This window comes from Heliangelus exortis, chromosome 2 (assembly GCF_036169615.1).
Source record: "Heliangelus exortis chromosome 2, bHelExo1.hap1, whole genome shotgun sequence".
Lineage (NCBI taxonomy): Eukaryota > Metazoa > Chordata > Aves > Apodiformes > Trochilidae > Heliangelus > Heliangelus exortis.
This window is the reverse complement of record NC_092423.1, coordinates 9,081,887-9,097,110: the sequence shown is the minus strand read 5'-3', so window position 1 is coordinate 9,097,110 and position 15,224 is coordinate 9,081,887. Positions and strand designations below refer to the sequence as shown.

The 15,224-nt window shown below is 38.3% G+C and overlaps 1 protein-coding gene across 9 annotated transcripts in view; it reads right to left on the bottom strand.

Moving 5' to 3' along the window:
- RBM33 (RNA binding motif protein 33) overlaps window positions 1-15,224 on the bottom strand; it is an 88,558-nt gene that overhangs the window by 54,462 nt on the left and 18,872 nt on the right. For 5 of the 9 annotated variants that reach the window (XM_071734731.1, XM_071734735.1, XM_071734730.1 and 2 more), the window contains exons 7-9: window positions 12,663-12,834; window positions 6,362-6,567; window positions 4,334-4,490 (exon numbers count right to left, since the gene is read on the bottom strand). In XM_071734731.1, coding sequence (XP_071590832.1) covers window positions 4,334-4,490; window positions 6,362-6,567; window positions 12,663-12,834 — 535 coding nt within the window. Of the gene's footprint in view, window positions 1-4,333; window positions 4,644-6,361; window positions 6,568-12,662; window positions 12,835-15,224 lie in introns of all 9 variants that reach the window. The other 4 variants (XM_071734734.1, XM_071734733.1, XM_071734729.1 and 1 more) reach the window with 1 other exon arrangement.

Sequence of the window (15,224 nt, the reverse complement as noted above, 5' to 3'; positions counted from 1 at the left end):
TTTCAGGAGGATTAACCTGAACGACTTGTCCATACAACTGCATTTCAAAAGATAAGTCACAAAAAGTATTTCCCAAAACACTGACTTAATATTATGGCATAATGAACAAAGCACCTATTGCTGGATCACCTTGGGGACAATCTTTATTTGAATCCCCAGTACAAAGTGTAACAACAGATTTCCCATTTTCAGTGCAGTTTTTTTTCCTCTCTGATTTGTCCAAGTGGTTAAGAGTCCATATGTTCCAATGTTAAACAAAAGGCCCAGAGAAATTAAATAAAGCACTTCAAACACCACTTGAATACATTTGCTTCTTTAAAAAACAAAACAACTTTTCATAAGGCTATTTTCCTCATTTCTGAGGACAAAAAAACCATTTCCCACACAAAGCTAAACATCAGCTTTGTAGACAGCTACCATATTACACTTCAGAATAGGAAAGACATTAAGAAATGCAACTAGTTTAAGGGAGAATTCAGGTGCATTTTACACAAAGAAGTTTGCTAAGATGCCTCAAAAATCATTTTTTCCCCTTAGTAACTGAAGCACAAGACTTAATGCACTAATGGTTATTTTTAGTTCACATGAACGCTGGTTTTCATGCCCTTTTGTTAAGCACTTGTGGTTTTCACATTCAGGGACTGATGGAATAAACTAATTGCACAAATCTTTCAGCACCAAAGGATTATGTGCAAACTCTGCATCAGGTTACATGAAAAAATTAGTGGAATACTCTCATCTTGGCTTCTAATGAACATCTGTTGATATCAAACAGCCAAGTCCACCTGGAAAAAACTGACAGGGTTCCACTGACAGACCTAGGACTAAAATAGCTCAGGTATTACAGGTCAGAGAGGCACAGAGAAAAACTGCAAAAGGTGGGAAATAGAGAAATATCAATTGAACAGGGCACTCATGCCTATTTCAGTATTCTGCCTCTGGCAGTAGCATATAAAGATATTTTTTTAAGCAAATGAATTTAATACTCATGAAAGACAGTAGTTCAAACTCTGTGCCCTTTCAATCCTTGGATACTTGCTGAAGCAGCAAAGAAGTCTCAAATAAGCATCCATTTTCCTGATGCCAAATATTTCACAGGTCTGAAAGTATATTTAAAAAATAATACACAGCATGTTGTTAGATACCATTTAAAGAAGATTGTTTTTGGCTGTAAATTGCAATGCTGTACCTAAAAAGAAGAAGAAGCAATTCTAAAATTGACTATTTAGGAGAATTATAATGCAATTTTTCACAAGACACTATACAGTTTTTAAAAGGTAAATGGCATAGTAATCTACATAAACTGCTCACTAGTTCATGTCAATTTTGGCAGCACCACAGTATTCTTGAAAGTTATCTGTAGTATAAATATAGGAGAAAATCACTCAACACCTTTATCACAGGCTGAATTAGTACTTTAAAACACATCTATGTGCAGTCCTCCAGTATTTGTAAATTATTATACTCAAATTTGGATATGCAATCAGCCAAGTATTGCTACTTACAACTCAGAACTAATTTCCAGAATAAAAGAAAGCTCTATATCAAGCAGGCAACTAAAAGACATGAGATTCAGGTGCCACAAAAGGCACAGGTGAATGCCAACTCAAAGTATCTGCAGCAGGTATGCACAGAGGCTCACATAACTTGTCTAAGGGGTTTAACAGACTGAGCCCTTAATCCCTTCTGAAGTTTCAAAGACTAAAAATAGTAGAAATTTGTTTAAAACATTGACTTGAAAGTAGCTATTTTTTTGAACCAAGACTGAAGGCTGGGCAGGGAGATGGTCACCAGTGTAAGATATTTGCCTTTGAGACATCAAAGGAATAAGCCTATGGTAGGATTCAAGAGCACTTCAGAGTTCACTTTCACGCTGAAGTAGTTGGCTACTAGAGACTTACACACACTATTCTATTTCACATGAAAAATTTATAACAATTTACACGAGGCTGGAGTCTATTTTAGAAAGTACTGATATACTCAAAGCATTTCAAGATTAATTCAAACCGAAAAGATAATGAGAAAAAAGTATTTCTACAGTTTGCAGTTGGAAAAAGTGTCCCTGGTGCTGACAATTAGAAAGTATGTGAGCTTAATCCTGCCATAAAATTAGATAGGAAAGAAAATGCCAGTCTACATTAAAACATGACAGCACACCACTGAAATTACCAGAACCTAAGTGTGCATATCACGCTCCAGACATGGCATTTTTACCTTCCAGGCATCACATTTTCAACAGCAGAATCCCAACAAACTTTGTATCTAGCTACTATATTCTCTAGAATGTAAAAATCCTCATACATCCAGAAAGATATTAATTCAAGAAGGGGCAGGATGTGACAAAAAAGTCAATCTGATCTATCATACACCTTGTTACTCTCAAATAAATTATGTTGCATGCAAAACACATGCTAATGTTGGAAACTACCATCCTATGCTGATTGGGACATTAAGCAGACAGCTTAAACTGAGGAGGACTTTTAAGAGGAAGTTTAGGACAGCTCTTCCTACACTGGAATTTCTCTCTACCATTTGCATGCACTGCTTAAAAATTCATCTTAATAGGCAAATGCCTGAAAATTTTACAATTATGCTCAAATTCCCTGAAGATAACTACTGCTTTCCCACACATTTAAACTTAGATGTGCAAATTTGTATTTTTATATAACATAATTGTACTGCTGCAGACCAAGAGACTGCAATGCCCAGTACACATAGCAAAGATCTTCCTCACTGAAATACAAGTCTTACACCCTTCAAAAATGGATCACTCATGCTCCAGAGCTTCTCATTCTGAGAGGACGAGTAGCCTTTTACCAGTCAAGAAGTTAATGTGTACACAAAGTCAGCAGGTATAAGACCTTAAGAAAAAAGGACTATAAATCAAATACTGAAGATATCCTAACATGCAGGAGCTTCACAACTTTGTTAAAATGAGGATCTGCAAGTAGACAGAAAAAAATAATATGCTCAAGATAAAGTAAGGCATCTGCTTAAGGGGCTGAAGAGTTAAAGCTGAAGTAAGCCTGAAACCACCCGATAATGTGAAAAACAAGCAAGCAAATAAACAAAAAAATTCAAAGGCAAAAAAGATACATGGGTACAACTTCTGATGTTAGGCAAACCCAAAAACCCTCAGTAGTTAGTGCTGGAATCAGAAGGAACCTTGTTCACCTGGATGCAAAAGATTTGTTCACTGTTTCATGGGGAGAGAGGAGAGGCACCTAGAATAGTCTAAAGTAATTTTTACTTTTCACAAAACAAGAACTCTTCCTTCGTAAACATTAGGAAAATGCACGAAAGGCATAAATCCAAGACTGAAGAACCTTTGGGACTGCTTCAGATAATCTGTCCTGATGCATAATTTGGTGGGAAGCACTGATTTTATTTGACAGGAAAAAGTGAAATAATCTCTACAATGCAGCTACCATGAAGCCATCTGTAGCAAGACTATTAGAATTCTATCAACTGGTGATGCCCTGCCATGCCAAATTCCTGCCTTTCTTTGGTCAAATAATTGAAGCAAAGATAACACTGGCTTGGAGTTCTGCTGCGAAAGAGGGGAAGATATAGAAAACCTGATAGTAAATATGTATAAATATATATGTATTTCTTTACCTTGTTTAGTCAAGAGAATTACAAATCAGAGCTATATAGGTGTCTCTCTTTATTTTATTAGGGATTCAACACTTCCCAAATAAGCAGTAATGTTACCAGCTCTGCCGAGAGCTGCTCTAAAACGTCCAAAGAGTGTTTGTGCTAAGTTACAGAAAAAGTGAACTTGGAGGCTCTGAATAACACAGTCACAAATCTGGCACTGAAAGGAAAAATGAAGGCATGTATCTTGTCAGGTAAGGCAAGAAGCTGGCACCTTTCACACAGCAATCATAGTGCAACGAGTACCTCAGTGTCCTCTCACTGAAAATGGTGGGTGGTCATTCTCTGAATGCTTGGCTAAGCTGGAATGATGTGGGAAATTTTTTATGTATATGGGAAATTATATATTTATATATATACACACGCAGTACTTACCTAGTTTTGAAAACTGACACTTGCTGCATTTAAAAAAACATTCTCTTTTCAATTTCCTTTTTTACTGCTCTTTGAAGGTTTCAGAGTAGAACAACAAAGATGACAAAGAAGCTGAAAAGGCTCTGCTATTCCAGCTGGCCACAGTCCAACATTACAACTTACTTTAGGCAAAACATTTGTTTCAAGCTTAAGGAAAAAAATAGCAGCCTGAAGCACGTTTCCGTGAGGTGATAAAAAAGGTGTTGCATCCCTGTCAAAGAATGAGTCACACTGAGTGACTAGGGAGGTGTTCAGAGCTCACCTTGTACAGGCGTCACTACTGTCCCCTTGAAATGAGGATTTATGTGTATGTTCTTCGGTTGCTGAGGTGTCACTGGGGGTGGAGTCATCATTATTCTAGGCGTTTCTATCTGAGGGGGCATATGTAGCCCTGGAGGAGGAGAAGAATGATGCTGATGCTGTAAAGGAAGCAGAGATTGTAACTGTTGCTGCTGCTGCTGTTGTTGCTGCTGCTGTTGCTGTTGCTGTTGTTGCTGTTGCTGCTGTTGGTGCTGCTGGAACAGACTCCTAACAGGTTGCTGGTGTGTTGGAATTAACCTCTGTGAATGAGTCTAAAGTCAGACAAAAGAATAAAGTCAATAGGCTTTCACATGAAAATATCCTGACATAAACCAGCACAAAACCAAGAATCTTTTGGAGAACAATTAAGGTCAAGTATGAACAGAAAAACTTCGTATCATCAACTGGAAATTCCAAGAACCATCAGCAGAGGAAAGCCTAGCAACAAGTGAAGACATTTGTGTGAAGGAGAGGATGGCAAAGAGCAAGGAAGCACACAGAGAAAGCAGACATTCATTCACCTATTTTTAACAGTGAAACTGTTAAGTTTCGTATGCAGGTTCTGCATAGGCCACTAGAAAGGCATAAACTGCAACAATGTACATGTGTTAATCGCTAGAAAGCTGAGTCCTAGTATCAAAACAAATATTCTCACTTTTGTCTAACGTATAAGAGAGCCTCTCTGGGGAAACAGACCTAACAGCAGCAACAGAAATCAAAATACAAGTTAAGCTAGATTCTTAAGATATCAGTGCAGCCCATCTATCCATACTGCTTGAAGAAAAATCTACTTTAAAAATACCTTTCCTAACACATAAAAAAAAAAAATCTCTTGCTGCTCAACACTCTCAAGCAAAAATGATCCAAAACAGTAATAATAATTTTTAAAAAGTATCACGTTTCTCTTCAGACATTCTTCTGCTTCTGAACTCACTGACACTAGCTATCAGTCCCAGCCCAGCAGCAGCATTCCCAAACAGGAAACCTTTTAATAACAAAAATCTGACTTTTTTTTCCAGCAGCCATATACATATAGCAAAGCAGCTACAAAGTATGCACAAGAAGCAGCTATCGTGATGAGCACAGTATGTTTACAACGTTAAGATCAAAATAAGTAGCAAAGACTGCAGCAGTACAGAAAAGAAATTATTCCACCTTCACTGTTTTAAAAGCACGAAATATTCTACAGCAGGGCTCTCAGCCGCTGAGATATCCACGGAATCCTGCCAGTGCTCAGCACCTAGAGTTACTGCTGTTGGAAAAAATCCCCTTTGTTTAATACGGATGACCTTGTCCTGCAAAGACACACACAGGCTTTGTTCTACAATCTCAGCTTCCAGTACATTTCATGACAGTTAACAATAAAAAATGTGTCAGCTACCTCTTGCTCAACACTCCTGCTGGGGCATTTTTTTGGGATGGAGAAAAAAGTAACATCTTTAGGTTTGTGATACAAAGCGCAGTGGGGAAAAGAGTAACAAAGCTATATTTCATCTGAAGTATAGTAGTTTCTCTAGTGGTGATTATCTACTTAGTGTTTTGCTTGCCTCTATGATAGCATGGCAGGTATACACATTATTTTAGATAAATCAGAAAAAATGTTGCCTTGAAAAAAAATTTACTGAAATATTTTTTTTAACAACTTATTATTAATAATGTGGGACTGAACATGTTCACTGCTGCTTGTAAAGAACTTTTCAGAGCAATTAACTTCTTCCATACTTATGAAAATCAGTGGGAAAGCCTGATTGCTTTGTACAGAACATCCCATTTGGAGGCCTTTGTATTCCTTCAGTTGAGGCAGGTAACTGTACTAAACATATACTTTCACAATCTTTCACAAAGCCCATCTTGCCTGACAATGCCCTGAAAAGGCAAAAAGTGTGTGCTGGAATATATATTCCACCTTTGTAAGCATTCACAATTTAGAATGTATTTTGCCATAATTTCCTGAACGTCTGTTAAAAAAATACTAAGGATTAAAAGGTACCATTGTTGATGGCTGGTTTGGCAGCAATGCAGGCCTGTGATCCTTCATTCTTCCCCTATCATTGTCTCTCCTTTGTTCTCCCATTCCATGGCACATAACCGATCCTCCTCTTCGTCCTCCTCTCCTTGAGCCATACCGGCCCTGTTTAAGCTGCCTTTCCCTCTCTTCAAATTCAAGTAATGCTGCTTTGGCTTCTGCAGAAAGTTCTGGTAAGAGAGAAAAGGGGAAAATATTTTAGCTTCATGCTGCAAAGATGGAAAATATCACTTAAAAACAACCCTAGAGCTACGGAAGCAACCCTGCAGCGTAAAATTTGCAGGCACTTTGGTATCCTTTAGGTGGCATGTTAACATTTCATTAAAGACAGCTTTAAAAGGAAAAAGCAAGCAGATACTTATGTCAGTTGCACAGGCAAAAAGCAGCAGGTAAAAGAAACAAATATTGGTTGTGTTTTTAATAAATGCTGCTGAAGTTTGCCTTATGCCATAAGAGGACAGGTGAAGAGAACCTTATGCCATGGCTCCTCTCACATTTGTGTTATCTTAAACAACATCTCAATTACCTGCAGAAATGTCAGGCAGTACAATGAAACCCCAGTAAACTGGAGGATATGCTGAGGATATCCTCATGATACAATCTCAGGATATGCTGAGTCTTCCATTTAAACAGATTATATTCACCAGACTGTCTTGCAGATTTGTCTGTTCCAAAGATGGACCTTCTGGTTGCTGAAGCATTTTCTCAGTATGTCACTACTTAATATTTATTCTGTTGTATGTGGTTTAAGAAACAGCTGTACTTTAGAAGTGATAACTCCTCTTCAAAGAGAGCATGCTTTGAAATCTGCTCAGCTCAAGCCAAATCCATGGCCAGTGATAACATCAACCCAACTCACACCACAGGTAAACACCAGAGAAGAGGTGGCACTCCATGAAGACTGCCAAATCTGCTTGATACCTGGGAGAATGCTGATAGGCATTAGCAGGAAACAGTGCAGCACAGGCCCAGATAATCAAATGACTTGGCAATACAGAGAAAATCTACAACAAATTTCAGGAAACATATAATGACAGTACAAGCAGTGACACTCACCAGGTTTCAGTTATTTAAAGGGATTACTTTAAGTTACTTTAACCTAAACATGCAGCTGAGGACTGTGCCATGTGCCAGTCAAATTCCTTGTCACCTCCAAAACCAACTTTGGCCTCTTACAGGGCAAAGTAAACTACTCTAAAAGCAGCATAGTCCTGACAAATAAAAACCTACTTTGAATACAACATCTCCCTATCATTACATATCCTCCATCTTTTGATTTTTATATGTAAATAAAGCAATTAGAAAACTACTAAAATTTCTTGCAAGTCCAATAGCCAAAGCTACTTAAAACCACCATCTTAAACATCTTCCTGAGGAATCTCAATTAGTCTCCAATGTTGAGGATTGACAGTGGGGCAGAAAAGGGTGAGTGTCATGTGATCCCACTGCAGCACTTGTTCTTAGCTGGCTATACAACCTACCTGCATGACTGAGGTGCAACAACTGTACATTTGTATGTCTGAGTTTTCAGAGGTATTCAGCACCTACAGAAAAGCATAACCTTTTTGATTTTTAAAAGAAAATTTTAGAACTTGTTGACTAAGAACACAGCAAGTGTGACAGATTCCTCAAAGCCCAGGATCTGCCATACAGTTTCCTATTTCATTTCTGCACGTTGGTGATGAGGCAAGTTTCTCTACCTCCTTTTCTCTCCTCTCTGTCATCACAATTAGGTGGCACAAAGCCTAATTTACAATCACACCAGATACTCCTATGAAATGCTACCTTTGCCCTAGCACCTGCCTCAGGAGATCCACAGAGCCCAAGACAATCAAGGCTTTATCAGGAAAATTTCACAGCATGCTTAGAAAGGGGCAAGGAATCACACTCCCTCAAGTCTTAGCATGGTATTAAGTGTGCACACTATGGTTTTCTGAGGAAACTGAAGATAAATGTACTCTTGTTCAAAGCAGTCCAAAGCATGAGATGTTACTGAAACAATCACCTATCCAACCTTAGCTGTCATGGATGAAAGAAGCTGCTCTAATGGGAAAAATAAAGCTCTGGTTTAAAGGCTCTTTCCTGTCCATACCTGCAGCTTGCTCAGTTCCACCACAGGTTTGCAGGTGTGAAAGGGTAAACATAGGCTTTTAGTTGGTCTGCAGGAAAGACCACCAGCCTTTCATCTGCATACAAATGCTGCTGTTCCACTGCAAAGCAACAGCTCTACTCCCTTTAAGCAGAGAGGGTTCAGCTCCAGCAGAGCTGCTAGTTGTAAAATTTCTTTTCCCCACTTCCTGACATTCCCTAAAGAATGGGACAGGCAGGGCCGTATTTCTCCTCTCTTCCCCACCAAAACCCTGAGCTCAGGGAGGTAGTTTGAAAAGCAAAGTACAGTCATTGCAACAAGTACCTACCACTGATGCTCATTCAAGATAAGACACTATTTCCCAATAACTTAACAAATCTGAGGACAGAGGTAGGCTTCCTACAAGACAAGATCATGTTTGAATCTCTCACCTCTGCAACACAAATGGAAGGACACTAAATAGACACAACTTTAGAAGAAAGAATGGGCATTGAAGCACAATGACTTCAGCAAACTGTGCTGATTAAGCTTGGGAAAGGGCTGAGAAGATCCAAGGCAGCCAGTCCTCACCAACTTCGATGTGCAGGTACTTTTCACTATCTCTACAATTAAAACTAATAAACTGTTTTCCTACTTCCTCTAGACAAAAGTTTTAAATTTTAAAGGCTGTATCTTCAAAGGCAAGTCCACTTATTCAGTTTTTCAGCCAGACAACAAACTGTGCAACGCTGACCTTGGAAAAAAATATCCCAACCAAGTAAGAAACCCCATGAATTCACTGCAGCATCATTACATTGATACATCTATGACCACAGAAGCATCCTACCTGTGAAGAATTATGCTTACACACAAAACTGCAGGTTCAGAGCCTCAGGGACAAGCTGCAGAAGTGAAGACTCATGCAGAGAACTAAACTCATTAATACCTCAAGTGTTTCATATTGCTATCAGTCACCAGGCAGCAAGATATACAGACAGCTCAATTATTGGTAGGTGGGCTGTTTATCTAATTTAAAAGCATTCTGCCACACATACAGAGATCAAGGAGAGAAGATAGAGTGGAAGATGTTTTTTCAGGGCAGGGAGCAAGGAAAATGGTCCCTGTTTTCCCTGAAAGCAAGATCAGACTGCAAAAGGAAGAAGAGATCCCCCTTCCCTTCTAGACTCTCCTGAAGCACAGCCAGGTTTTCACATGAAAAGGCCAACTCCTCAAGTTTTTGTGTCATGTAACCAAAACATTGTTGGACGCTGCCAAACACCCTGGACAGAACTCACAGGATGCTGCAGCACATGGCCACCAGCTCCTGCCTACACCAACCCTGAGCACAGGGGCTCTGCAGCTACGTCTGCCTTGGGTGGCTCCAGTGCCAAAGGCACAGCAAATCCCAGGTCTGAAAACCCCACAATCCCCATTATCTTGGATAATAGATTTGCAATATAAACTACATTCTGGAACAGGTATATAAAATATACACATGTATTTGTAATACTCCTTTGAACTTTTCAAACCCACTACTTACATTACCTTGGATTAAAAAAAATGTTTAGGCAAGATAAGTATACTCTTCTATATTTTTACATATTTTTTAACAGCACACACTTATTCTCATCTTGACTGCATAGATCTCACACACAGTTAATGCAGTGAATCAGCAATTATTTTTCTAGTGTCTCTAAGTGTCAAGATTAATTTCACTATTGCTGGTAATAAAATGGTTTCAAATGACATCTTTAATCAGCAAGTAAGAATGCACTCCTCCAATAGAGACAAGCTGTCACAAAAGGTCACCAAAATGTGACAGAATGGAAATTACGTTTGTAACTTCGACTGAAATGTTAATTCCTCTTTAAGTGTTTTCTCAAATATGTTCAGACTTTAAAGAAAGGAGATGGAGCTGTGCAATGAAGTTTCATTTTTAAACCAGTAGCATCTGTAAAAATTTGCTCTATAATTTCAAAAGCAAGCAGACATTTTTATGCAAACAAGTACTTTTTACCATTTAACTTTCCACCACATGGTCAATCATTTGGTCTCCTTATCAACAAATTAACATGGAAAACCAGCATGAATAGACAACATTTCACAACTGCAAGTTTGTATTTTTGCTGAAGTTTAGTTTAAAAAAAATGCTCTTTGGTTTATAGTTTCATCAAGCTCTATCACCTTTTTCTTTTATCTCAAGAGCGATACCTGAAATCATTTGAAAATAAATTTTAAGAATAAGTTGAATTCTAATCACTTTAACCATCAAGCTCCACTACAAGGTTGTCTCTTCATTGGCTGGTCTTTTCCTTACATCCAACTATAGTATAAACCTGTAGATATATTAAAATGCCTGCAATTGCCCTTTATGTTGCAAAGTGTGCAGAGATTTATCTATACTTATTCCTTTCAGTCTTATTCTAATCAGAATCAATTCCTGATTATCAAAACAATGCTGAAAAAAGGCCCTTAATATACACTTTGCCTAAAACTGCCACTCAGAAGAGCTAAACACAAACAAAAGATGAGAAAGATCTTGATTCAAAATCATGTACCAATGCCTCAGAGCACTACATGGTCTACATGAATGCCATGTGCAGGTCTGGTTCATTCAGCCTCTGCAGCTGACTCCTTGCTCCTCACTAACAAGTCCCCTTAGTCACAACACATTTGTTACAGAATTAAAAGCTGCCCAATTTTTCCATGCCCAGTAGAAGCCCACATTCCTGGCAACCAAAATTAAGAATTAATAGGCTATGCAACTTGAGAAAAATTCTTAGAACTAACATCCTCTGCAAAGGAAGGCTTTTAAGCTATGGGGAAAATGTCATCAGGATGAGTTCCAGCAACCCAGGTATGTGCTTTAAAATTCCATAATGCCCTGTTGTCCCAAAGACACTGACTCAACTGGGAAAAAAGCAAAGCATCCGCACTGCATGACTTTGAAGCTCACCCTGCAGAGCATTCATTTTAAAGCAATCTTGTGTCAAGAGTCCATCCCTACAGTCTGAGAAAACTTGAAGTATCATAAAAAAATACATCTCCCAGTGGTATGTGACAATTAGCTAACAGTATCTGACAATTTGCCTTCATTACCACTCAACTCTCTTGCATATCTTGATTCTCCTGAAAAGATCAGCTTTCTTCCATAGTTTGAACTGTTATTTGGGTTCAGTAGCAAAGCCATGGGAATGGTACACCTTTCTGAAAGCAAGATTTAATATCTGCCCTTCTATCTAATTTCACCTTTTTAATTTGACTTTTTATTATTATTACCACCACTGCAAGAAGAGGCAATGCACTTATCCCCAGCAGAGCAGGTACATGCCAGGGAATTTTAAAACACCAGATACTTGAGTATCCAAGACATATGAATCTTGAAATTAACTCTCAAAATCAGAAACCAATGCAGTACTATTTATAGACTAAAATACAGTGTCTGCAAGAAAGTTGCAAATCCACTGCTCCTTCTGAACTAGCAGTGGCAAATTCATTAGTTATACATAGCAGTGATCCCAGAAACAAACACAGTTGTTCTATGCTACTCAAATAGGAAAAAACTATACCCTTTTAGATACTGCCTGAGCAACCAACGTGGTGTAAGAGATCCAGATTGTTTCACATTAGAAAATACAAACCAAAAAAATAGGGGTTTCCATATTTTTCTAACACACACTCTTAAACAAGTGAAAATTCCACTAGACCAGTCCAACAGTAGGAACACAACAGGTCCACAGCAGACTTAATGTTCCTGGTAAAAAACTGCAAATATACAGCTATTTCACATCAGAACACAAGTAAAAAGATTTGTGTTATCAACTGAAAAACTTTCACGGATGGAAGTCCAAAGGAATTCCTTTAAAAGCTTCCATGTTTTCAGCAGCAGCAGCTGATCTGAGCTTCACTATGTATTGTGTCAGAATACTTTTCAAGACACCACAAAAGTTAAAAGGCACAAACACTGCACTGGTTTTCAAAACATTATATGCTTAGACATTCCTCCTAAGGAGACAGGAATGACACATACTGCTACAACAGTCTACAGTGACCTGGGACAACTTCAGTACAGATCACCCTAAGTTAGAACCTGACCATTTCATCTTTTGCCATTAAACTCTTTCCTAATGAGTAAGCCTGTCCTTTACTTCCTTTTATTATAGCACTTTGAAATAGTCTATGGTCACAAAACCTCACCCAAAGTTTCTGGAATGTTTCTCCTTTCTCTTGTTACATCCGAGAGTCGAATTATTGTTCCTTCTTTCCGTTCGGTTTTGAAACGTAATCGTCCAGACTCTTCATCATCATCCTCTTCTTCATCAGACTCTTCTTTTGCTTCTTCTTGAAGTTCCAGAGACTCGATAGCTGCCTGAATCACAAAATACAGAGGGCATGCAAAGTGAAAAATCTGCTTTCTTGTTATCATTTGAGTATCAAAAGACAACACTTTCTTTGTACAATTTTTTCTGGCATTATTCTCATACATAATTCAGTGAACAGTTAAAAAGCTTGATGAATTCTTTACAGATACAGAGTTAAATGTGTATTAAATTATATGGTAACAATTAATTAGAAAACCCATTTTACTACAGTATTTAAGGGAATATGGAAACACCAGTTAGAATCCCTATCAGGTTAGGACTTATTTTTGCACACAGAGTGATGTTTTACCACTGAATTAGGATTAAGATGCAAACTTGGGATACTGCCAGATTCAAGTAACACAAACCTTGAATCACTAATGTTTTTCTTCATTTGTTAAAAACTGTGGGTAGCAGGTTGTTAAAAAAAAAATAAAAAAAAAACCACACAACAAAAACAGATAACCTTACATCCCAATTTTATTCCTCTCTCTCTATATATAACTGTATTCTTTACTTTTTCTATTTCCCCAGTTTCTCACTGCTCTGATTCTCCTGCTTTACTTTAAAGCATATGCCACAGATGTCCACTCTCTATGTCCATGACCCTTAAAAGCTATGCTGGAATTCCAGTTTTAATTCATCAAAGACTGGTCTCAGCCACATCAACCCAGATGTGAGTGCAAAACTTATTTTTTGAAGCTCTACTTGGGGCTCAGACTGCAGAATTAGGACTAGAATGGTTAATGCAGTTTGCATAGCCCTGAAAAATTTTACAGTTCTTCAATGAAATGGTACCACAAATACCTGTGGAAAAATCTGTTGCCTTTTGAAAATTATTCATTGTGGAAAAAAGATTTATCTGTTCTAAAAAAAATAAAAATGCAAGTCGTAAAAGGCTACAAGACAACTACTTTTCTATGCAACAATAAAAAACATTTCTCAAACTTCTAAGTGTTATTCTATTTTATTCTAAGCTACTTATGCCCAGAAGACTACAGGATTGGTATAACTCACTACATTCACCAGTATAATGGTCATGTCTCCTATGAGCAAACAACAGCTGCACAAGCATTAAATATCAAAGCCAAAAAAAAAAAAAAATCAAAGGAGCTAATGAAAAAGCAGACACCAAGGAATGGCACTGCTTGAGAATGCTAACTGACCCATGTCCAGGTCTGACTACACGTATTATTGAGGGATTTATATCAGCTGTGATGGAGACACCAGCATGTCTGACAGTCATCCATACATTCTCTACATACAGCTCCAGGAAAGGTTGTTGGAGCTGTGTAGGTGCATACACCTTTCCCCCACAGTGTTTGAGAGTTCTAGCATGCAAGACTTCTTTAGATCACATTTTCCAACTTCCAGTCTAATAGGATGAGTTGTTTTGCCAAGATTAGAATATAGGAATGGATTCTGTGTTTCAAAAGGAATTTCTACAGGAAAAAACACAAGTGCAGACATTATCTTACAGGATTCTATTTAATACTTGCTAACCATTAATATCTCTGCATACACATAACCAGTCCTTGAACAGCCACTTGAGGGTCACTTCACTGGACCAGCCAGCCAAGGCTTCTTAGTAGCTCTCCTCAAAGGAAGCTTAACATTTCCCATTCTGACACCTAGCACAAAGCTACCAAAGAGCTTTGCTGACTCTTGCTTATGAAAAAAAGTAACAACCTTTCTTCTATCACAAGGTCAGAGTTTGTCTGCCATCCTCATTAAATAATAATGCCATAAGTCCCAGTCACTGACCAGAACTCCTCACACAGGGTTATGATCTGCTATGGAGCAAGAGTGTTTCTGTCCCCAGCAGCTTACTGCACAGCTGCAGGACTGATAACACACACACAGAGCAGGGAAAGGAGAAAACACCAGTCAGAATGATAAATGCTGATCTTAGCGCAGGATTCTCCTAAACATGGGATTGTCAAGTGGCCTGGAGAGCTTTGTGCCATAGTGCTAAGATACACAAAACATGTAAGTGTTGTAAAGGCTAAGTCTTCTTCATGAAATATTACTAAGGTGAAACAAAGAACTAAGGTTATTTATTTGTAGGACATCTATTTGCAGCTCCATTTTTGTGCTTCATTTTCTAGAAGAGAATGTCATAAAAGTTTTGGTTGGAAGGGACCATCAATATCATCCAGTTCAAACTCCCCTGACCTGGGCAGGGACACCTCCCACCAGACCAGGTTGATCCAAGCCCCATCCAACCTGCCCCTGAGCACTGCCAGGGATGGGGCAGCCTCCCCGGGCAGCATGTCTCATCACCCTCACACAAATTAATTTCTTTCTAATGTCTAACCTAAATCTACCCTCCTCCAGTTATGACAACAATGTCAGTAATTACCTTATTTACAAGCAGTCAATATTAAGAGATTTAAGG